Consider the following 22,490-nt stretch of genomic DNA (forward strand, 5'->3'; position numbering starts at 1 on the left):
ACTGCTCTAGATGGCTGATACCCTCAGGGAGATCACCTCTAAGCAGCTGACCTCCAAGTGTCCAGTCATTGACCATGTGTTCTTAGGTCTGGCATATATTCTGGGGAGTCAACCTGAGAACAGCCCTTTCTTTATTCTACAAGACATTCACATTCCTCCTCCACAAGGTCTCCATGACATTAGTGTCCCCCTGGAACATGAGTGACATTCCACAGAAGAGTGGGTCTAACAAAGGCCACCAAATAACCACCAAGATTCCTGGGTGTGGCTGCAGCTCCTGGGTTCAACATCTGTGGTGGTGACAACTTCTGGATCCAGCTCTCAGGAGCCCCTTGTCATTTCGGCGCCCCTCCGTACCCCAACTTGTACCTCAGGAGTTGGGACTGGAGCCCCTCTCAGCCTCACCCACCTCCAGGCATTGTTCTCCGAGTTCCCCTTCAGTGGGAACCACTGCCCTCTTTCACCCACATGCTTCCTGTTGGGGTTTCCTCGGCCCCTCCCCACATTCAGGGCATTCACTTCCCCCGAGGGAAGGGCAGGGCCCCACTGTGGACACAAACATGCTGCCCTGGCTGCTGCTGCCCCTGCTGTGGGGGGGTGAGTGGGCTGAGGGATGAGCCAAGGGTGTGAGGGTCCCCGCTGGGGCTGCAGCTGATTCTCTGTGTCCCTCAGGGTCCCTGCAGGAAGATTTTGAGTTGCAGGTGCCGGAGAGGGTGACGGTGCAAGAGGGCCTGTGTGTCACTGTTCCCTGCAAGTTCATCACCCCCTGGAAATATTACTATGATCCTACCCCACTCTACATCTTCTGGTTTGAGAGCGGGGACAATGTATACCATGACTCTCCGGTGGCCACCAACCATCCAACCCGAGCAGTGAAGACAGGGACAAAGGGCAGGTTCCAACTCATCGGATACCCCCGGACCAACGACTGCTCCCTCAGCATCAGAGATGCCCGCAGGAGTGACGCACGGGACTACATTTTACGGGTGGAGAGAGGAACGAACATGAAATATACCTACCGAGATAGTTGGCTGACACTGCTGGTGACAGGTATGAAGGGGCCCTGGGAGGGGTGCTGGCAGGAGGGAGCTTCAGTGTAGGCAGAGGGAGGTGATGATCCCTGCTCCTGCTCAGGGGGCTGGGTGCTCAGAGAATCCAGGGCCAGCTTCCCTGCTGGGACACTGACCATTGTCAGACCACTCACTCTGGGTCCCATGCCACTGGGGCCCAGACTCCTCCCTCTCTCCTCCCCGTCAGACCTGACAGAGAAACCCACCATCCACATTCTGAAGCCTCTGGAGTCCGGCCGCCCCGCAAACCTGACCTGCAGCGTTCCAGGGTCCTGTGAGGGGGGTAGATCCTTGGCCTACGCGTGGGTGGGGGAAGCCCTTAATAAGACGGACCCTACAAGTCTCCAGTCCCCAGTGCTCACCTTCAACCCGAGGCCCCAGGACCACGGCACCAACCTCACCTGTCGGGTGAAACTAGAAAGAAGGTCTTCTGTGAGCACGGAGGAGACCATCCTGCTCAATGTCTCCTGTGAGTTGGGGAGCGGGATGGCTGGCACCCTGAGGGCAGTGGGAATGGTGTGTGTGTGTGTGTGTGTGTGTGTGTGTGTGTGTGTGTGTGTGTGAGAGAGAGAGAGAGAGAGAGAGAGAGAGAGAGAGAAGAGGAAATGCTCGTGCTGGGAGCTGAGCCATGGGGGTCCCGTTGGGCTGGGCAAGAAGGGCAGAGCTCACCTCCCCCGTACCAGGACTTCTTGGGCTCAGAATGAACCCTGATCCCGCTCTCACCTCTGAAGCAGAGCCGTATCTTTCTATCCCAGATGCACCTGCGGCCCACACCATCAGAGTCTTCCAAGGTGGCTCAGGTAGGAAGACCCTCTTCCCTCTGGGGCTGGGAGCTCAGAGCAGAGGTGGAGAATCAGAGCTGGAACGGGATCAGATATGGGAAGAGGGAGGATTCCCATCAACCTCCTTTCACCACCCACGTCGCACACACTCTGTTCCAAGCTGTGAGCCAGGCTATGGACCCTCCCAGGGCCCATCCCTCCTGTGGTCTCCATCTTACCACAGCCACGAAAGTCTTCTTTGTTTCCAAATCCAACAGAGAGTTGCTTTGGGTGTCATTTTGTCATATCAGCCCTATGTGATTGTCCCTCTACCCTCCCAATCTGTCCCCGAAGTCCTGTTTCCTGCTGCGTCCACCCAGTCTACTTCCCAAATCCACCAGAGGCTCTGTTCTCTCCCTGTCAAATGAAACAGGCATGGTCCTGTGAGGTACCCACTCAGCTGTGATCGTGTGACGCCCAACAACTGTCCACTCTCCTCGGCCTTCACACACCTGTCAACCTCAGGGTGGGCCTGGAGAGGAGAGGAGAAGTCAATCCATCCTGGGAAGGGAGGAAGGGAGGAACTATTAACCATCCTTCCAGAGCCCGTTATCTCCCTTCCCAGCCATTTCTCTCTCCACATTTTTCCTCTTCCTCCTTCCATATCTCATTTCTCACTCCCTCCATCTTCCTCTCCCCAAGACCTCCAGGCCATGGGAAACTTCTCCACCCACTCTGTCCTGGAGGGCCAGTCCCTGCACCTGCAGTGTGTGGCCCTCAGCAACCCCCCTGCAGAGCTGAGCTGGTTCCAGGGACCCTCAGTTCGGAATGTCTCCATCTCCAACTCGAGCGACCTGAGGTGGCCTCGAGTCCGCCTCGAAGATGCAGGAAGTCTCACCTGCCGAGCGAAGAATGCACTGGGCTCAGGCTCTGTCTCTGTGGACCTCTTTGTGTTGTGTGAGTATGGGGAATCCCTGGGGGTGCAGGACACCCACCCAGGAGCAGGGGCAGTGACAAGCTCCAACTGAATCTCCTCCTTCACAGACGCTCCACGGTTGACCGGGCCTTCCTGCTTCTGGGAGGCCGAGGTTCTGCACTGCACCTGCTCTGCCCAGGCCTGGCCAGTCCCCTCCCTGCACTGGTGGATTGGGGACGGGCGGGTGGAGGGAAACAGCAGCAACGCTTCCATCACTGTCACCATCACCAGCAGCTCCACCAAGTCCTGCACCAACAGTTCCCTGCGCCTCCAGGTGGTGCTCACCTCGGTCCTCAGACTCTACTGCGAGGCCAGGAACGACCTGGGGAACCAGCGTGTCACCATCCTGCTGCTACCAGGTCAGGGGACACTGATGGGAAGCAGGATTGGGCTCAGACCTAGGGTCATCGTGGAAAGAGGGTGGTCCCCTCCAGGGTAAGCAGCCACGCGGAGCAAGTACCCCAAGGAGGTGCGATGATTTGAAAGTCATTCTTGAGTGAGTCTGCTCACACCCTTCTTCTCCGCAGGGAAATCAGCATCCAGGACAGCAGTGGCTCTGGGGGCCCTTGGTGGTGCCGGGACCATGGCCCTGATCTGCCTGTGTGTGTGCCTCACCTTCTTTTTCCTGTAAGTCCCAGGGAGGCACAGGGAGGTGTGTGTGGCGTGAAGCAGGGAGATAGATGGCTGCATCCCTGAAACCCAGACCTCAGATCCAGAGAGGACGCCTCATCTTGTTCTGGGGGTGACAACTTCATCGAGCTATCATGCCCACGCCATTGAATCGATCGATCATGCCATTGGCTTCTCGTGTAGTCGCCAAGCTGTTTACCCATCACCACCATCCCTTTAAGAACTCTTTCATGGGCCTAAAAAGCAAAAATAACAACACCCCGTTACATTCACTTCTCTGTGCCTCCAGCCTTCCGAGCCCGGGGCGACCAGCACGACTCTCCCTTCTGTCTCTCGAGATGGGTCTACTGTGCACATTCCCTGTCCAAGGAATCCACTCCAAGGGGCCTTGTAGCACGGCTTCATTTCTTTCTGTTTCTGAGCACGATCCCGTTGTCTGGATATAGGACATCTCGCTGAGCCATCCATCCGTGGATGGACGCGTGTGCTGCTTTCCCAGCTTGGGGATTGTGCTTCGTGCCTTCTATGAAGACTATGAACAGCGTGAACATAAGAGGGAGGCGTCTTCTGTGATGCGAATAGGGTCTGGGGCTCCCTGGGCCAGGAGCGTGGTCTTTCTCAAGCCCTGGTCATCCAGGAGGCAGAAGCTCGCACTTCGTGTTGGGACCGGTCTCTAAGTCAAAGGATTGGGTGCCTCCCTTGTCATTTTCACCGGGAAGTAGGGGGAGGGGCGGGACCCAGCCCACCTGTGCCTGCGCCATGCTGCTTGTAACGTGCTGTTTTGTTTTTGGCTCTTAGCATGAAAACCCACAGGAAGCAAGCCAACAGAAAACCAGAAGGCGCGGATGACGAAGACCCTGTCATGGGTACTGTCACCTGGGTGAGTGGCACGGGTGTCTTATGGGGGAGCTCTTGGCATGCCCATTGCAAATTCCGAGATAGCTTCACCATGCTTCTGAAAATCTACTCCCCTCACTGATTTCCCATCTTCCTGTTGGCACTCCCAGGCAGACACCTGTGCGCTGTCGTCTTGTCTGTTCATGCCCTCTTTCCCCCTACCTCATTTTAAAAATCGTGCTAAATTAGGTGTGTGTGTGTGGGGGGGGGGGAGGTACATATCATGGCGTCAGCTTTGTGTTTCAGCCATTTAAAATGCTAATCCACATCCCCCCAAATGTTTACCGGCTCCTTGATTACATTGCTCCCACGTGTGCACTATGATCGTCCACCACACCAGAGCCAAGACCCATCCCCAGTCGGATCCATCCATTTCTCTTCCTTCCCTCGCCCTCCCACCCTCAGCAGTCTCCCAAACCTGTTCCTTTTGGTGCCAACACCTTTCTCCTGGATACGTGATCGATCACTTCTCAATAGTGGTCGTCTATCATATCCGTCCTTTTGTGATTGAGTGATTTCATGCAGTTTTGTGTGTGTGTGTGTGTACTTTTTGTAACCAACTTCATCCTGCAAAGATTCATCCAGGCGGCTGACCAAAATGGCAGCGCGCTCTTTTCCCCCACTCTATAGTCTTCCCCGGTGGGTGGCTCTAAGCTTCTATTCACGGGCATTTGAGTGGTGGCCAGATTGTGTGATTCGTGTCTTGAGCACGTCATGACGGTTCCAGCGACAGAGTCTAGGAATCAGTCGGCTGATGGTACCAGAGCAGCGACCTTTCAGTCTCTAAGCTTCGCCCAGGTCCTTTCAGGCACGTATCACACTCCGTGAGACAGACAGCCTTTTAACCCATTTATCCAAACCCGCACTCAAACATCCCAATAGCAAGTCAAGAAAAACAGGCAAGATTTACCAGCAAGCGCGAGGGAGGGAGCGAGAGTTCTTTTCTACTGAAGTAGTCCAGCAGCTCTACCCTTCTGGGATCTTAGATGAATTCTTATGCAATTTTTATGTGTGTGGCTGTAGCCATTCCTGTGGTCGTCCGTGGGTGTTCAATCGCCAAGGGGTCCAGTCTCAAGTGTTTATCCGATAGCCTTGGGTTCTGGCCAGTTTCGGCAGCCACTTTGTTGTTGGCTTCTGTCTTCTGGGTGGCCTACAGGTCAGCCTTTTTATTGTTCTTGGTGACTCCATGGTGTATGCGGTCTGCCATCAGGGACCTTCTTATTCAAGTGTCTTATTCAAGTGTCTGTGACTGCGAGTTGCTGTCGAGACCGATTCTGACTCATGGTGACCCCCACACTGTAGAGCAGAGCTGCCCCACGGGATCTTTAATGAGCACGTGACCTTGCAGGGGAAGGCCAGGCCTGTCTTCCCAGGTGCTCAGGGTGAGCTTAATGGCCAACCTCGTGACTACTTTTTACTATTGTAAATGTTATATTTTCTAAAGTGCATGTTCTGATTGCTCGTGGACGAAGTATTTTTACAGATATTTTCCAATGGAGCGTTGTGGGTAGGGGGAAGGTGTTGGGGAGGGGATCACAAATTGGTCTTGGGTGTCATCAGAATCTTTTTGTTACAGTGGCTGGGTCTTCTTCATAAGCCCAGAGAGCCCTGGGGTTCCGTGGTTAAGTGTCGGGGGAACCAGCCTCCAACAACCGAAGGGCCAGAAGGCGCAAATGTACGGCGATGATACCTGTAGATAATAGTAAAATCATAGAGGAGAAGAAAGATAGGACAGACAGTATAATAAAGGAGTCCGACACAGTGTATGGTAGCATGCTCAGCTCAGCTTCTCTTGATAGACAATGAGAAACTGAGCAAGTTGGAGAACCTGGAGAAGTGAGAGCGGGTCTTTGTTATCTTGGGACATTTATAGATAGCTATAAGACATGCAGATTCAGTAGTTACATACGTCACCAGGGGGGTGGTATCTCCATTAAAGGTCCCTGAGCTCACAGGTGAGGAAACCTAATACCTGCATTGGGGGCAGGTACAAAGGGGCTTGGGTGTCACGGAGGGAAGAGAGAACAAAAAGATCATGTCTGCTATAGGGAGAGATAAACATGTGCTCACTTTAAGGCAGCATAGCTGTTAGGGGAGAATCTGTGGGAACGATATTTAAAGCAGGATCATGTACCTGGACTTTACCTCTAACTTACCAAAGTGGGGGCTTTCCTACTGTGGAATACTAGCTTTCCCGACTCCCTCAGTAATAAGTTAAGGAATATAGTCCTCGTCACATTTCCCCTGGTGTTAGTTTCCCAAAATTAAGCACTTGGCTGTTAGCTGATAGATCGACGGGTTTAACCCCACCGCTGCCCCAGAGGAGCAAGATCTTGGCCGTCAGCTTCAGTAAACATTACAATCTTGAAAACCCTCTGGGGTGATTCTACCCTGTCCTGTGGAGTTGTTATGAGTCATGATGGACTTTTTTGGAGTTTTTATTCATAAACTAGCTGAGTTGTTCTTTTTTGTGATTCCACCCCTCCCCACCCCCAAGAATGAGCTCATCTTGTAGGCTCTGGGCACTGAACAAGAAATGAGGATCTTCAAAAAGCTTGTGGGAAAACACCAGTGGTCTTTTAGTTCCGCCTTCCCATGAGCTTTCTGAAGCCGCATTATAATTGCTCTCATGCAAACCCCGAAGAGATATGTTCCCCCTGCCCCTCGCCCCCAAGGTTTCAGATCTCCACAAATGCCCTGATATTCTGAATAATCCCATCGATGGGAAAGTATGCACACAGAGACCTCATCTTACAACGGAAGTCTGTGTAACACCTCAGTGTGTGCAATAAGCAATCACAGATAGAGCTTTAACCGGTTCTTTTCTATTCCCCCCCTGTGAGCCAACTCAGAGCTTCTCCTTACCCCGCCACCCTCCCCATGCCTCCTGCACTGATGCTTTCGAATCTGCTTCTGGGTTTGACCCTTCACACGAGTGGATGACACCCACTTCTTTTTTTTTAAATCATCTTATTGAGGGCTCATATAATTCTTATCACAATCCATCCATCCATTATGTCAAGCACATTTGTTCAATGGTTGCCATCATCATTCTCAAAACATTTGCTTTCTACTTGAGCCCTTGGTATCAGCTCCTCATTTCCCCCCCTTCCTTCCTCCCTCCCGCATGAACCTTTCATAATTCATAATTATTTTGTCATGTTACACTGTCTGACATCTCTTTCACCCACTTTTTCTGTTGTTCATTCCCAAGAGAGGAGGTTATATGTAGATCCTTGTAATCGGTTCCCTCTTTCTACCCCACCTTCCCTCCACCCTCCAGGTATCACCAATCTCACCACTGGTCCTGAAAAGATCATCCATCCTGGAATCCCTGTGTTTCCAGTTCCTATCTGTACCAGTGTACATTCTCTGGTCTAGCCAGATATTTAAGGTAGAATTGGGATCATGATAGTGGGGGGAGGAAGCATTTAAGAACTAGAGGAAAGTTATATGCTTCATCGTTGCTACCCTGCACCCCGACTGACTCATCTTCTCCCACAATCCTTCCTTAAGGGGGTGTCCAGTTGCTTACAGATGGGCTTTGGGTCTCCACTCCGCACCGCCCTCATTCACAATGATATGATCTTTTGTTCTTTGATGTCTGATACCCGATCCCTTCGACACCTTCACACAGGCTGGTGGTGTGCTTCTTCCATGTGAGTTTTGTTGCTTCTGAGCTAGATGGCTGCTTGTTTACCTTCAAGCCTTTAAGGACATCCACCTCTTTTGAGTGTCAGCTGTCTGGGTCCTGTTCTCTCAGCGGATGCAGCAACGCGTTATGCTTTGAATTGATGGCCTGCCTTTCCAGCTTCATAAGCTCCCCTAAGAGGACTCTCATCCAACATATCTTTGGGTGGCTTGAAACCTCCCATCTTTCGGTTAGCAGCTGAGCATGTTCCTAGTTTGCACCGCCCAACGTCTCCTCTTTCTAGATGGTATGGTGTGGTGGTTGGGTGCCACCATGTTGGTTCTGGCTGATAGTGATCCCTTGTGATAGAGCGCCACCTCCCCCACAGGATTTTCTCTGCTGTCCTTGTTAAGGCAGGAGGTCACTAGTCCTTTCCTGTTTGGGGTGGGTTTGAATCGCCGACCTTTCGGTTAGCATCCACGTGCTTAATCATTTGCATCACCAGGACTCCGTTCTATTTCTACCTACATCTTGCGAATTGTCTGTTTCATGAAGAGCTTAAAAGAACCCACTCTGGAGATTGACTTTCGTCTCATTAACATCGTTCTTCTTCGTCTATTTACTGGTTAATTGAGATGTCCCTTGACTCACTTGTCAAGCTCAGTGTTTAGATGACTCCTTTTCAGGACCCTTCTTTATAAAAATATTTATGCATCCGATTCTCTGAGCACATCACTTTCACTCCTTCCCGAATTTTTGACTATGTGCATTGTGCTACTATTATTCAATTCTTAACATTGTTAAACACTCATGATGGTTGGTCTCTCAAATCTTATGATATTTGGGAATTAAAAAAAAAACCTCAACGCACATGGAGACTTGAATAGTCTTTTCATAATTAATTTTTAATTAATTTGCTTTAGTCATACTACATACTTTCTATGATACCTATTTTTCATATTGGTTGAAATTTGATCTGTGTTCCAGTCAGTGAGTTCTCATAAAAGTTTCCTGTGAAGAAAAACATATAGTAAAGTTTCTTATGTGTGCTGGAGAAGAAACAACATTTTCTATTGATTAGATGTAAACTCGATATGAAATCAACAGGTCATTGTGTTAATTGTATTGTTCAAATTCATAGCTTTACTGATAGACTTCTTGACCTAGCCTTATTTGAGAGAGGTGTGTTGAAATCTTATGTTAGTATATTTGTTATCTTCTCTCTATTGTTCTATAAATATGTTTCTTATATTTGACATACATTTAAATTAAAATTGCATATTTGAGAAATAACTCTTTTCTCAGTGAATCGAGCATTGATCAGACATAGTGATTCTCTTCATCGCTATTGATACTTTTTGATTGGAAGTCTGTTTGTTTGGGTCTCAAAATAGCTATACTGATTTGCTATTGGTTAGTAGATGCCCAAGAGCCTTGGTGGTGCAGTGGTTAAGCTTTGGACTGAAAACACAAAGGTTGGCAGTTCAAACCCACCAGCTGCTCTGCAGGAGAACGATTTGGTAAATCCGCTGCTAGAAAAATTACAACCTAGAAAACCCGATGGAAAAGCCTAGGAAGCATGGTGTCCCTGTGAGTCCTTGGCAACCTTCATCTTTACTTTGCTTATCTTTGTGTTGTGTATCGGTCCAGCTCTAGGTTGTTGTTTTTAACTTAGGTTGTCTCAGTAATGAATGCTTCAGGCCCTGGACACTTTCAGCAAGCAAGGTTGTGTCACCTGTGCATCACAGGTTGTTAAATGAGTCTTTCTCCAATTCGGATGCCATCTTTCTTTCTTGTTTAATCATTTTACTGGGGGCTCATACAGCTCTTATCACAATCCACACATACGTGCATCGTGTCAAGCTCATGTGTACATTTATTGCCATCATCATTTCAAAGCATTGTACTTGAGCCCTTGGTATCAGCTCTCCTCACTTCTTTTTTTTCTTCCCATCCTCCCCGACTGCCATGTTTGTTTGTTTGTTTGTTTGTTTTCCTACCTACCATCCAGCTTCGCGGATGAGCTGCACCACATGCAGATTGAACAAGTGTGGCGAAGGATACAATCCTGATGCCCACCTTTCCTGATTTTCCATCACCTAGTATCCCTTTGTTTGGTTCAAATAATTGCCTCTAGGTCTCAGTACAGGGTTTTCACGAGCACAACGAAACGTCCTGGGATTCCCATGCTTCCTGGCATTATCCATAATCTGCTATGAGCCACACAGTCAAAAGCTTTTACACAATCAACAAAACAGAGGCGAGCATCTTCCTGGTATTCTCTGTTTTCAGCCCAGATCCATTTGACATTAGCGATGTTGCCTCTCATTGCACATCCTCTTCTGGATCCGGCTTGAGCCTCTGGCAATTCCCCGTGGATATACTGCTGCAAACCCTTAAAAACGGTCTCGGGATAATTTCACTGGCATGAGGATGTTCAGGATACTGTTGGATCACCTTGTTTTTGACATGGGCATGAATGTGGATCTCTTCCAGTCAGTTGGCAAGGTAGTCTCCTAAGTTTCTTGGCCTAGATTAGTGAGCTTTCCAGTGTTATATTCATTTGTTGAATCATTTCAATTGGCGTCCATTCATCAATTCCTGTAGCTTTGCGCCCCCTGATAATGCAGCTCGGACTTCTTCCTTCGGTACCATAAGTCCTTGATACTTTCTGAAATGGTAGCATGGCAACCAATTATTTGGGGGTACGGTGACTTTGTATATTCCTCCCTGTGTGAGTCTGGGTACATTACAGAAACAAATCCACAGAAACTCATATATATAAGGGAGAGTTTTATATAAAGGGTAAGTGCACATCAAGAAAACATCCCAACCTAGTGCTGCCCAAGCCCACAAATCCAACACTAACTCATTTTCCCGACACCAATCCACAAAGTCCTCCTCCATCTCACAAAACACATACAATGATGCCGACTGCAGGTGGAAAGCCGAGTTAGTGAATGTGTAAGCATGTCTGCGCTGGGATGGGTTTCCACATGACTGCTCCAGCACCCAGGGCTGCATCGGGGTAAGTCCATGTGGCTTCTCCTTGGGGATGTCTTGCAGGAAGTGAGCCTTGACCGCTGAAGCAGGGAACTGGCTAAGGCAGCTGCACCCTGGTCTGACCATCAGAAAGCAAGAGACCCAAGAACTAGAAAGGCGAGGCTCACCGAGCCATTTATCTCTCTGCCCTTCAATTAACCCCACATGTGTTTATCAGCCAGGTTGGCACAATAAACTAATTCACTTCCCCCCCTTTTTATGTTTTCTGCCTTGTTCAATGTTTTGCTCGTAGAAGGTTCTGATACTGCAACTTGAAGCTTAGACTCTTTCTTCCCTTCTTTCTGTTGAGAAATGCCGAATGCATTCTTCCCTTTGGGTTTTCTAACTCCAGGTCTCTGTCATACACCTAACAGAAGAGTTCGATATGCTTTCATATCTCATTTGCACCAGATTCTTGTGAGGACTAAACGTGGCCTATGCCCTCCCTAAGATCTAATACATTCCCATAGTTCATGTGGTTGTCGTTTGAAATGAATGCATGGGTCACAAAAGAATTTAAGTCAGTTTCACTGGCATGTGGAAATTAAGGAGACGGTTGACTACTGTCTACATGCCATTGGAACTTTTTCTCCTCTTATGCCCAGTGTGTCCACGTAGACCAGTGTTTCGATCTGAAATTCTAGTAGTATGTATATATATATATATATATATATATATATATATATATATATATATATATATTTAAATGAAGGAGGGCACAGTTGAGTCTAAAGAAACGTGTACATTAGAAGAATGGATACCAGGAGAGCCCACCCTCCCTTTGCAGACCACCCTCTGACTCCATCTTCTCTTTCTTACTCAGAGTTGCAGGCAGAAGCCCTGGCCAGATAATCCCCAGGGCCAAGTGCCCCACTCTGGGAACACCCCCCCGTTGACAGAGGAGCAGGAGCTCCATTATGCCTCCCTCAGCTTTGATGAAATGACGTTGCAGGAGCCTAAGGACCCGGGCACCAGCAGCACCACTGAATACTCAGAGATCAAGACCAGCAACTGAGGTTGCAGTGCTCAAAGCTCGGTTCTTGTTAGAGGGACCACAGACTGGGAGGGACAGGAAGGGTCCTGGACTGATGAACCAACGGGGCACCCCTGAGACCATATCAATAGGACTGCTGTAGGAGAACATAATGGTTGGCCAAGTGGGGGGCGGGGGGCGGAGGTCAGTGAAGGGTGATGTGTGGAACACCCATGGAGATGATTCCACAAATGGACAGGACACTGGAAGGCTCCCTCATCGAGGCCAAGACAACACTTGGAAGACAACTACCTTGTCCAAAGACCTGAAGAGATCCAGATCCAGGTGCCCACATCAAAAAGAAGGAAAGCCACTGGCAGGCAGGCATGATCCTATGGCCCCACTCCAATGGCATGACAGCCCGTGGCCTGATGATGAGATGAACTGACACCGTGTTCCAAATAATGGGGGCAAACCTAACAGCCACCATGAAGTTGATGCCGGAACAGGCTACGTTTCATTCGATTTCACAGCAACGCACACATGACGGCAACACGGGTACAAGTGTCCTCAGGTCCAGCAGAAAGACGAAAGGTGATGGAGTTTGAGAGACTCCTACACTCCCTTCCCTAAGGTGGTGTTGCCAAGAGTTCACGCCACGGCCCTGCGCCTCAGTGTCCCTCTCTGGGAACCAGAGAGCATGTTCTCGACCTCAAAAGCTATTGTGCTTGGACTAGAAACAACAACAGCCACAAACCTGCGAAGACTACGGAGAGAGCTCCTATCACGCAGCATCGTGTCACACACGCCTTCCGCACGAAGCCTGAACAGCGAGTTCCCACCAAGACTGAGAGCCATCCTGCTGGGGTTGCTTCTGTTCTAAGAACTCTTCAAAGTCTCCTCCTCAATGTGGCGTTCAGATCAGCATGGGGCATCTTTTAACCTCCCCAGGGTCATCTGCGTCTGTTTGGATTCATCAAGCCTTCTAGACTCCGCCCTCACTTCCCGACCCCCAGCTCCTCCCTCATTTCACGTATGGGTCCCAGAGAGCCCTTTCCAGTATCTGCAGAGAAGCTGTCCCGTCCAAAAGTCAATCATGACTCTTTGGTTCTCAGATAAGCACCTCCCTGTAGTGTTGAAAGCCTTTGGGGTGGGGGTGGGGGAGCCAGAGATCAATGTTTGTACCCCACCTGGGACTGGAAGAGTGAAGTTGCCAGATGTTTCTGGGGTGGGAGGGCCTGGGCATCGGCATGTCCCTTGTTGCTCCCCTCTCACGGGGGGAGGATGAGTATGAGACGGGGATTCATGAAAGAGGACCACTCAGCTCTTTCCTGGTCCCAAAGATCGTAGCCCACAATGCACCTGGCATTATCTATCCACTCCCCCACAGCTCCCTCTGCCCTGGGAGGACACACCACTGAGCCGGCGATGGGAAGGAAGGCAGGTAGAAGGAACCCCTTCCCACCCCTTTATTCCTACCCAGACTGCTGGACATACTGATTGCGAACCTGGGGAGGCTAGGCAATCAGATCCTTAGGTTGTAGCCCCAAATCGGTCTTCCCCGCCAGGGTCCTGATGTGGTTATTTGCAAGCAGCCTCCCCTCGACCCTGGTCTGGAACACTCTCTGGCCTGATCCCCAGCCCATTAAATCCAGGAGGGGGTGTGGTAACACCCCCCCCCACTAATTATCTTGGTCCCTTGGGCTTGTGGAAGTCTCCTAACCCAATCACTAGAGTGAGTGACCCCGGCCTCCTGCCAGTCCCCAGATGCCCCTCCCCACCTGGACCATGCTAACGGGGTATATATACATATTCTACATATACAAGAATGCTGAAAACAATAAAATATTTGGAATAAAAGGAATAAATGAAAACCAAAAACCCTCAACACTTTTATGGTCAGAGTATAGAAGATCTGAAAAGGAAATGGGGAACCATTAAGGCAAAATTCGGGGGGGAAGCCTGAGTCTAGAGAATGACGCAACATGCCTACACCCCGATGTTGGCTTTTCCTAGGACCATTTGCCTATACCGAAGCCCTAGGTATAGAAGTCCAAACTCATGACTTCCCCAGCTGAGTCCTTCCACAGGAGACCATGCTCCCATTTGGTGGGGATCAGGGGAGGGGGGGGGGTGAGCTAGGAGCCCTGGTGGTGTAATGGGTTCTGCTGTTGGGTTATGAATCATCTGCTCTGTAGGAGTAAGGTGAGGCTCTCTGCTCCTGTCAAGATTTACAGCCTTGGAAATCCATCGAGAAGGTTCTACTCAGTCCTGTAGGGTCACTATGAAGGCAGCGAGTATTTTTTTTAAGGGTAAACTAAAGAAACCCACAGATGAGATGAGCTGAACAGAAACCAGAGAAAAGGGACAGATTCCCTTAAAAACAAAACAAAACAGTTCATTCAACAGCTGTTATTCAACAGCAATAATGACAGCAAAATAAAGAAAATTATAGATTCTACACTGATGTTGTCCTTAATCTCAGTTTAGCATCTATTATCAAAGAAGATATAACTGAAAATGAAATTAGAGAAGAAAGCTATAAAGATTTTTTTGAACCAAGTAAATGAGAATGTTCACACCATGTAGATAATTAGAAGATAAATTATAAATTCCTAAAAATAACAATAGTAGATCCACGGGGAGATAATAAATGTTTTACATTTTCTAGTGTCGACATATCACGTCTCAATGTAAAGAAAACAAAAATCCTCGTACCTAGACCCATCAGCAGCATCATAATAAACAGAGAAAATATTGAAGTTGTCAAGAATTTTGTTTTTCTTGGACCCACAATCAATACTTTTGTGTGAGAGTAAACTAGCCTCCCACAACAAAGTGGGTTCTAAGGAACAGTTTTACAATTAATAAGAAACAAAAGAAACAATTAATAAGAAACAAAATAAACAGAACTCCATGGGGTCAGAGAGAAAGAGAGAGAGAGAGAGAGAGAGAGAGAGAGAGAGAGAGAGAGAGAGAGAGAGAGAGAGAGAGTATATTCTTTCACCAACTGATATAGTCTCAGGACATGCAAGCCCCCTAGGTACAGACAACCACATACCTAATCAAGTGGGTAGTGTCCTGACCTAGATGTCCCTGAGTTCATTAGGGGAGTAACCTAACACCAGTGCTGAGAGCAGGTAGGAGGCAGTCTACTGTCCCCTGAGTGAGGAGAACAATAGCAACATGTCTGCTGGGGCAGTTACATAATCTGTCAACTTGAGCAAAGGGGTGGAGTCTAGCCTATCCATCAGGTCTTAGCCAATGATGCCTCCGTATGGGCATGGCCTTCTCCAGAGGATTCTGGGAACTCCTGTCTTCCTCCCTGGAGGCACAAAACACTCTCTCTGCTTCACATTCCTGTTGACAAGCCACATGGAGCCATGCGGATGCCGCTAGAGCTTTGGAGCTGGAGGAGCCACGTGGAGACCTGCACCAGGGATGAGATGCTTCCACCACCACAGGATCCACTACTGGCCTGTGATCTTCTGTATTCGGCATCATTGCATGTGCTGCATGAGTCTGAAGAGGAATTTATGGACCAGTATCATATATATGGGGTAATATCGGACTTATGGATTTGATCTGTACTGGGCTAGGGTGTATTACTGTTGCATAATTATTTCTTGATATAAAATTCTCTCTTGCACATATATGAGTGTCTCTGGATTTGTTTCTTCAGTCAACCCAGACTAACACATCTGCTCCTAAAGACAGGGGCTGCTGGTACATAGTGACCAGCCATGTGCTTGTAAGATGTAACATTAAGGCAGCACTATTAAAAAATTTTTTTTACTGGGGGCTCTTAGAGTTCTTATCACAATCCACATATACATCCATTGTGTCAAGCACATTTGTACATATGTTACCATAATCATTTTCAAAGCATTTTTCTTTCTACTTGTGCCCTTGGCATCAACTCATTCCCCTCTCCCCCCACCCTCCCTCATGAACCCTTAATAATACATATATCTGTATTATTAATACATATATAATACATATAATACACATATATATGTATGATTATATAGGCTGGTGTGCTTCTTCCATGTGGGCTTTATTGCTTCTCAACTAGATGGCCGTCTGTTTATCTTCAAGTCTTTAAGACCCCAGATGCTATATTTTTTTTATAGCCAGGCACCATCAGCTTTCTTCACCACATTTGCTTATACACCTTTTATCTTCAGTGATCATGTCAGGGAAAGTGAGCCTCACAGAAAGGGCAGCGCTATGGTGAGAGGATATTGTGGGTATGGTTTTTAATTAGGAGGAGGTGACTGGGAGTCTTCTGAATCTCGCACATGTGAAGGCCTCCCTCCATGCAGAATCCTGGTCTCCCAGGCTTCTTTAATCCTGAGCACAGAGGATTTACCCGCATACATTTTCTTCCAGGTTCTCAGTTTCCCACACCTATGGAAGAAGCTGCCAAGAAAACAAATAACATATTGCATCGGGCAATCCTCCTGGCAAAATAAACAAACATCTGTTTAAAACGTTAAAGAGCAAAGATGCCACTGTGAGGACTAAGATGCACCTGACCCAACCATGGTGTTTTCAATTAACACAGACGCATGAGAAAACTGGACAGTGGACAGGAAGACTGAAGAAGAATTGGTGCCATAAGTTAGAATCAACCACAAGGAGACAAATAATCCAATTTTTTTAACGGACAAAAGACTACAGTATATATCCTGCCCACCTCCAAAATGTCTACAAATAGACAGCAAGCATGTGAAAAGAGGGTCCGTGTGATTAGCCAGTAGAAACATGCAAAGTCAAAGCCACAAAGACAACCTGCTTCCCATTAAAGTGGCCACTGTTAAGAGAGCAGAAATAATAAATGCTGATCGCCATGTGGAGACATGGCAACCTTCCTGTATTGCCGCTGGGGATACGAAATGGTGCCAACACCGCTGTGGAAGAACATTCGGCAGTTCCTCATTACGTTAACTAGAGTATGACCATATGACGCAGCAATTCCACTTCCAGATACATACCCAGGAGAGCTGAAAACAGGTGTGGAAACAACAGACTGCACACGTGTGTTCCTGGTAGCATGATTCACAATGACCAACCCAATTGTACATCAGCTATTGAATGAATAAATGAAATAGGGTTTGTCCATGCAAGGGAGTGTTACTCGGTCATTTGATAGGATTTAGATTAGGACACATGCTAAAGCATGGGTGATCTTTGAAAACATGGTGCGTGGGGAAAAAGCCACACACCAAAAGCCATGTATTGTAAGACTGTGTTTGCACAAAATATCCCGAGTCCATAACGCCAAGGATTCAGAAAGATTACTGCTTGCCAGGGGCTGGGAGGAGATGTAGCTGGGGAGGGACTGCTTAATGGGTTAAGGTTATCTTTTAGGATGGTGATAACGTTCTGAAACTAGACGGTGGCAATGTTTTCACCTGATTGTGATGGCTCCATGTGTCACTCACGGTCAATGTTGTCTTCTGTATATTTTACCACAATGAAAGTAAAAGGAAGAAATGTTGATGGAAACAAATGTACAGATGTGCTTGACACAGTGGATGGATGTATGGACTGTGGGAGACGGAAATATTTCTCCCAAGTTGTCTTCCCCAAATATATCCCTAACTTAGCTGCTTGCTACACATGGCAAATGGCTATACACTTGGAGGTCAACAGAAGCAGGTCAGGGGTTATCCAGAGCAAGCAGACACCACTGTTTATCCCACACTAAGTAGAGCCCACTCCTTTCTCATAAGGATAGTAATAAATTGTTTCCCTGAAGGAGAGCCCAGGGAGGTCAAGCCCACTCAAGGATGACTAAGGTTAGGCTACTATTTTGAGTCTAGGGTCCACCCATCTTGAACTATTGTGTGTACACCCCTAGGTCATCCTCCTCCTATTGCTTGTACTGACCCTTCCTGGGACATGTGTGGTTACCCAGAATCAGGCCCCTAAAGAGATTTAAGTCTTGGTTAGCATCAAACTGCTGTCCTTTCTCCAGCTCTCACCTCGCCTTGCTCTCCGGCCTTCTCAGTCAGTGCTGTGCTCGGATCTGGCTGTTGAGATCGTGGCCATTCAGTATCATGGCCATCCAATAGGCAATGCTACCATGAAATATGTCTGACTTATTTGTTTTATTTTCTCTCCTATCTTTCCCTATCTCTCTATGACCTTACTATAATCTTTATATTTCTCAACCATACAATCGCGCCTCTCAAACCCTTGATTAGTTGGGGGGGAGGGGGCTGGCCTTTCTCCCACGTATGGACTGTGATAAGAGTTGTATGAGCACTCAATAAAATGATTTTTTTAAAGTAAGTAAAAGAAAGAATAAAAGCATACTATAGGAATGGTAGTCAACCAAAGCGAAGATAAAAATGGAGGGGAAACCTAAAAAAAAAAGATTTAAAATTTAAAAAGATATAAAAAATAAAAAAAGATATAAAGATAAATAAATAGATAAAAAAATAAGTCAAAAAATGGAGGGGAAAAGTAAGCCAGACTGGGTGGTCCTTGTCAAAAACAAAACACAACACGGTCTATTGAGGCCCTGACACACCAGTTGTTGTTTTTATTGTTAGGTATTGTTGAGTCAAATTCAACTCATCGCGACCCCATGTACAACAGAGCAAAATGCTGCCCGGTCCTGCACCATGCTGACTGTCGTTGCTAGGTTTGGGCCCATTGTTGTAGCCACCGTGTCAATCATCTCACTATACTTACACTTTTCTGCTGACCTTTTCTGTTATCAAGCACGATCTTTCCCCTAGTACTGGTCCCCTCTGATAACATGCCCATAGGATGTGAGGCAAAGTCTTACCATCTAAGGATCCTTTTAAGGAGTATTCTAATGGCCTTCCTAGATAGATAGATAGATAGATAGATAGATAGATAGATAGATAGATAGATAGATAGATAATAGGTAAAGACTTCTAGCTGCCCATTCATTATTCTTTACCAACACCCTAATTCAAATGCAGCAATTGTTTGCTGATTTGCTCAATATAAGTGGACCAAATCTTGAGACTCCAAACACACATAGGGTTGCCATCAGTTAGAATCAACTTGATAGTAACTAATTATGCAAGAAACAGATGAATAAACCAGCCCCCGAACTGCCATCACCACCGGTCACCACCAAGCTCTTCATTCTTAACGGTGACCTGACTGGCTTGGTAGTTCTCTGATTCACATAGACAGCCATTGAGGGAATTCTGTCCTGTAGGTGGAATTCTTCCACCAGCATATGCTAAGCAGAGTCCACTGTGTCGCTAGCATTCAGCTGGTGAATGTGCATCCAAAGCACAGCCCATGAAGTGGTTGGAAGAGGATGCTGAGGACCAGCCTGTGGAGCTGGGACCCTTTGGTGCTTTCCTTCTGTTTCTGTTGCCACCAGCCAGTCATGACCTCCAAAGACCTCTCAAGAGAAGGGTTCATATGAGTGTCCAATTGAGTCAACACTATTTAATGGTCATTCACACGCTGCCGCCCCTCAGTGTCTGTTTCTTCTCCTTCTCCTTCTTCTAAATAACGGTATCATTCATATTTGATTGGGGCCCACCCTACTCCATTAGGACCTCATGCTCAATCAATAGTGTAAACATCTTGTCTCTAAACAAGGTCATGCTCACAGCCTCCAGACTTTGAACTCCAGAGTTCAAAATATCTGGGGGGGGGGGGAGCAAGGAGCAGAATTCAATGCATAACAGTGGTTGTGAGGGACAAGGCACAGAAAGGCACCATGTAGCAGGCAGAGAACCTCCATCTCTTTAATGAAGAGTAGACCCAGGTGTGGACTTGCTACAGAAAGTGTGGTCCAAGGACCAGCAACCTCAGCCACCTTCTGCAAATGTTTTGTCCTTTGCTGTCCCTTAGCCACGATGGCCCCATAGCTCCAAAAGAATATTCTTCAGGACAGCATGGAGAATCACCGGAAAAACAAAGAGGTGAGCTCAGCCCACACTGATCCCTTCCTCTGGCCCCTTCGGTTCCAAAAGAAATTCAACATTTCCCACAGCGCCTCGGGCTAGATGTCTCATGGTTTGAGACCTTGTGCCTATGAATTGGAGAGATCTGAAGCTGAGCCAGAAAATTCCTGGGTAGCGCAAACGCAGCCAGCCGGAGGGTTGGTGGTTCGAGTCACCTCAAGACAGTCCTGGTGATTCGCTTCTGAAAGCTCATGGTCTCGAAGACCCAAAGTTCAGCAGTCAAGAAGAGACAGATGAAGGATGAATGGAAATGGGGAAGCCCGGGAGGGAGTGGGAAGGACATGGTAACATGGAGGGGGCTGCAGTTAAAGTCATGAAATAAAATACATACACACTGTTGAGTGGGGAGCTAATGTGCTCTGTCCATTTTTCACCCAAACCACAACTGATGGTTCAGAACAATACCCGAACCCTATGGTGCAGGTCTACGCCACAACACATAGGGGCGTGATGAGGTCGGAAGTGAGGAGAGGTGTCTGGCCCCTACAGAGAAGGTTTTCTGGGGCAAGAAACACAGAGGCTTGTTAGACAAGCCTTGTCTGTCTAAAAAGTCTTCTCATCCTTGTGGTACCGGGCTACAGCCTGGCAGAGGGAGCTTGCCAAAGATGTTGGATGTCCTCTTGTCTTCTAACCTCTGCACCCGAGAACATGTCAGGCCTCTGGCCCCAGGGGGCGCTCTGTCCACCAGGTTAGATTTGGGGAATTTCTAGCCACCGAGTTGACGCTGTCCGTGGTCCTGAATCCAGCACCTCAGCACCTACCACAGCACCTAACAACAACATCAGTCGGAATGGATGGCAGTGAGTTAGAGATACATGTACGCATGAGGCTATCTATCTGCTCCCGTAAAGATGTACAACCTTGGAAACCCCAGACTTGCTGTCAGTTGGAATCAACTCCGTAGCAGTAGGCTACGAATTGGAGATACCTGTAGCTTATAGGTAAGTTTAAGACATGCATATTCAGTAGTTATGACATCACAAGGTGGGCAGTATCTACATTGAGAGTCCCTGAGCTCACAGGTGAGGAAACTTAATACCTGCTCAGTGACCCTTAATGCAGATAGCACCCACTTTGTGACACATGTAACTACTGAATATGCATGTATTATACTTACCTATACATGACCCAAGAAAGTCAAGGTTCTCTCTCACTTCTCCCAGTTCCATGTGGTCCATCAAGAGGAGCTGAGGGGAGCATGCGACCATAAAATGTGTCTGACTTCTTTTATTGTGCGCTCTCTCCTATCTTTCTTATCCTCTATGACTTTACTATCATCTTTCTATATCATCGCCGTACATTTGCGTCTTCCGGCCCTTCCGTTGTTGGAGGCTGGTTCCCCCGACATGTAACAGCAAAGTAAGGGCTGCAGAGGAAAGGCTTGGTAACCCATTTCTGGAAAATTTACAGACAAGAAAACGATGAGGCAGCTCAGTAGCACACAAATGACAAGCTAGCAGTGGCCCCTAGGGCTTTCTAGGCTGTAGTTCTAATGGAAGTCGATCACTGGGTCTTTTTCCCAATGGGAGCTGCTGGCTGGGTTTGAACAGCCAATACACCCATTGGCAGCCAAGTGTGAAATCGCTGCACCACCTGCCACATCTCAGACCACCCATCATATCTCAAAAGCAAAGACAAAACACTACCATCGAGTCAATATCGACTGATCGCTACCCTATCAGACAGGGTAAATCTGACCTGGTGAGTTTCCAAGACTATAACTGTTTATGAGAGTAGAAAGTCCCATCTGCCTGCGACAGAGCCACTGATGGTTTAGAACTGCTGACCTTCCAGCTCCCATGGCTCAATGCGTAACTACTATGCCGCCAGGACTGCCTACCCATCCTATCGAAAGGTAGAGAGATTAGGGATAAATGGGATTGTCACCACCGAATGGCTACGTTAAAGGAAAATTGACTGATCATGCCACAACAAATTGGCTGCAAAGAGATCAGGCATGCACTAGGCACCTAGGGGACCATGCAAAGCTGGGCATGCACACACTAAGCTCACCTAGGCCCAGGTGGAGGTCAACCTGGGTACACAATGCTAGGCGCCAGCAACATTATGTCACTCTGGTACCTGAACCCAGCCTTTAACCATGGCCTCCCCCCCCTCCCCCAGCCAGTGGGGATTGGAGGGAATAAATGGCAAACTGAGGGGAGGACTCTCAGGTCACTCTCTTGCAGGTTGGAGGGTGGGAACTTTCTTCCCTGTGCGGGGCTTGAACTCTCTACTCCTCTTTTGGCTCTGTGGACTCCATCTCCTGGTCATTTTCCACATCATTTTCGCGCTCCCCGGAAGCAGCCGTTTTCAGTCTCCAACTGTCCTACAGCCCCACCATGCGGCCTTGTCCACTTGCCAGGGAGCGTGTGTACGCTCTGAAATTATATTACCCGAAACTTCCCTTTCTCTCAGGAAAGCGACTTGGATTTCAAAAGTGCATCTGCCGTGTGAATTCTTTCAGCGTTGAGAAGAGCCAAGGTAAACCATCCCAGAAGCCCAAGACCATCACTCCTTATGTATCTATGATTTTTCCT

At 47.9% G+C, this 22,490-nt stretch overlaps 1 protein-coding gene across 1 annotated transcript; it reads left to right on the plus strand.

Moving 5' to 3' along the window:
• Positions 1–560: 560 nt before the first annotated feature.
• LOC142432635 (sialic acid-binding Ig-like lectin 5) lies at positions 561–12,022 on the plus strand. The gene is made up of 9 exons (XM_075537857.1): positions 561–597; positions 673–1,050; positions 1,258–1,539; positions 1,826–1,870; positions 2,534–2,788; positions 2,876–3,166; positions 3,335–3,434; positions 4,236–4,317; positions 11,831–12,022. The coding sequence occupies exons 1-9, from the start codon at positions 561–563 to the stop codon at positions 12,020–12,022; spliced, it is 1,662 nt and encodes a 553-aa protein (XP_075393972.1).
• The last annotated feature ends 10,468 nt before the right edge of the window (positions 12,023–22,490 follow it).

The sequence above is a fragment of the Tenrec ecaudatus genome, chromosome 18 (genome assembly GCF_050624435.1).
Source record: "Tenrec ecaudatus isolate mTenEca1 chromosome 18, mTenEca1.hap1, whole genome shotgun sequence".
In the NCBI taxonomy this organism is placed as follows: Eukaryota; Metazoa; Chordata; class Mammalia; order Afrosoricida; family Tenrecidae; genus Tenrec; species Tenrec ecaudatus.

Excerpts from the sequence above, each read along its gene's own strand:
- LOC142432635 (XM_075537857.1), top strand. The coding sequence starts at position 561 with ATGCTGCCCTGGCTGCTGCTGCCCCTGCTGTGGGGGG. Across the intron at positions 1,871-2,533 it reads AGTCTTCCAAGGTGGCTCAG|ACCTCCAGGCCATGGGAAAC; the intron begins GTAGGAAGACCC and ends CCTCTCCCCAAG. Across the intron at positions 3,435-4,235 it reads TGCCTCACCTTCTTTTTCCT|CATGAAAACCCACAGGAAGC; the intron begins GTAAGTCCCAGG and ends TTTGGCTCTTAG.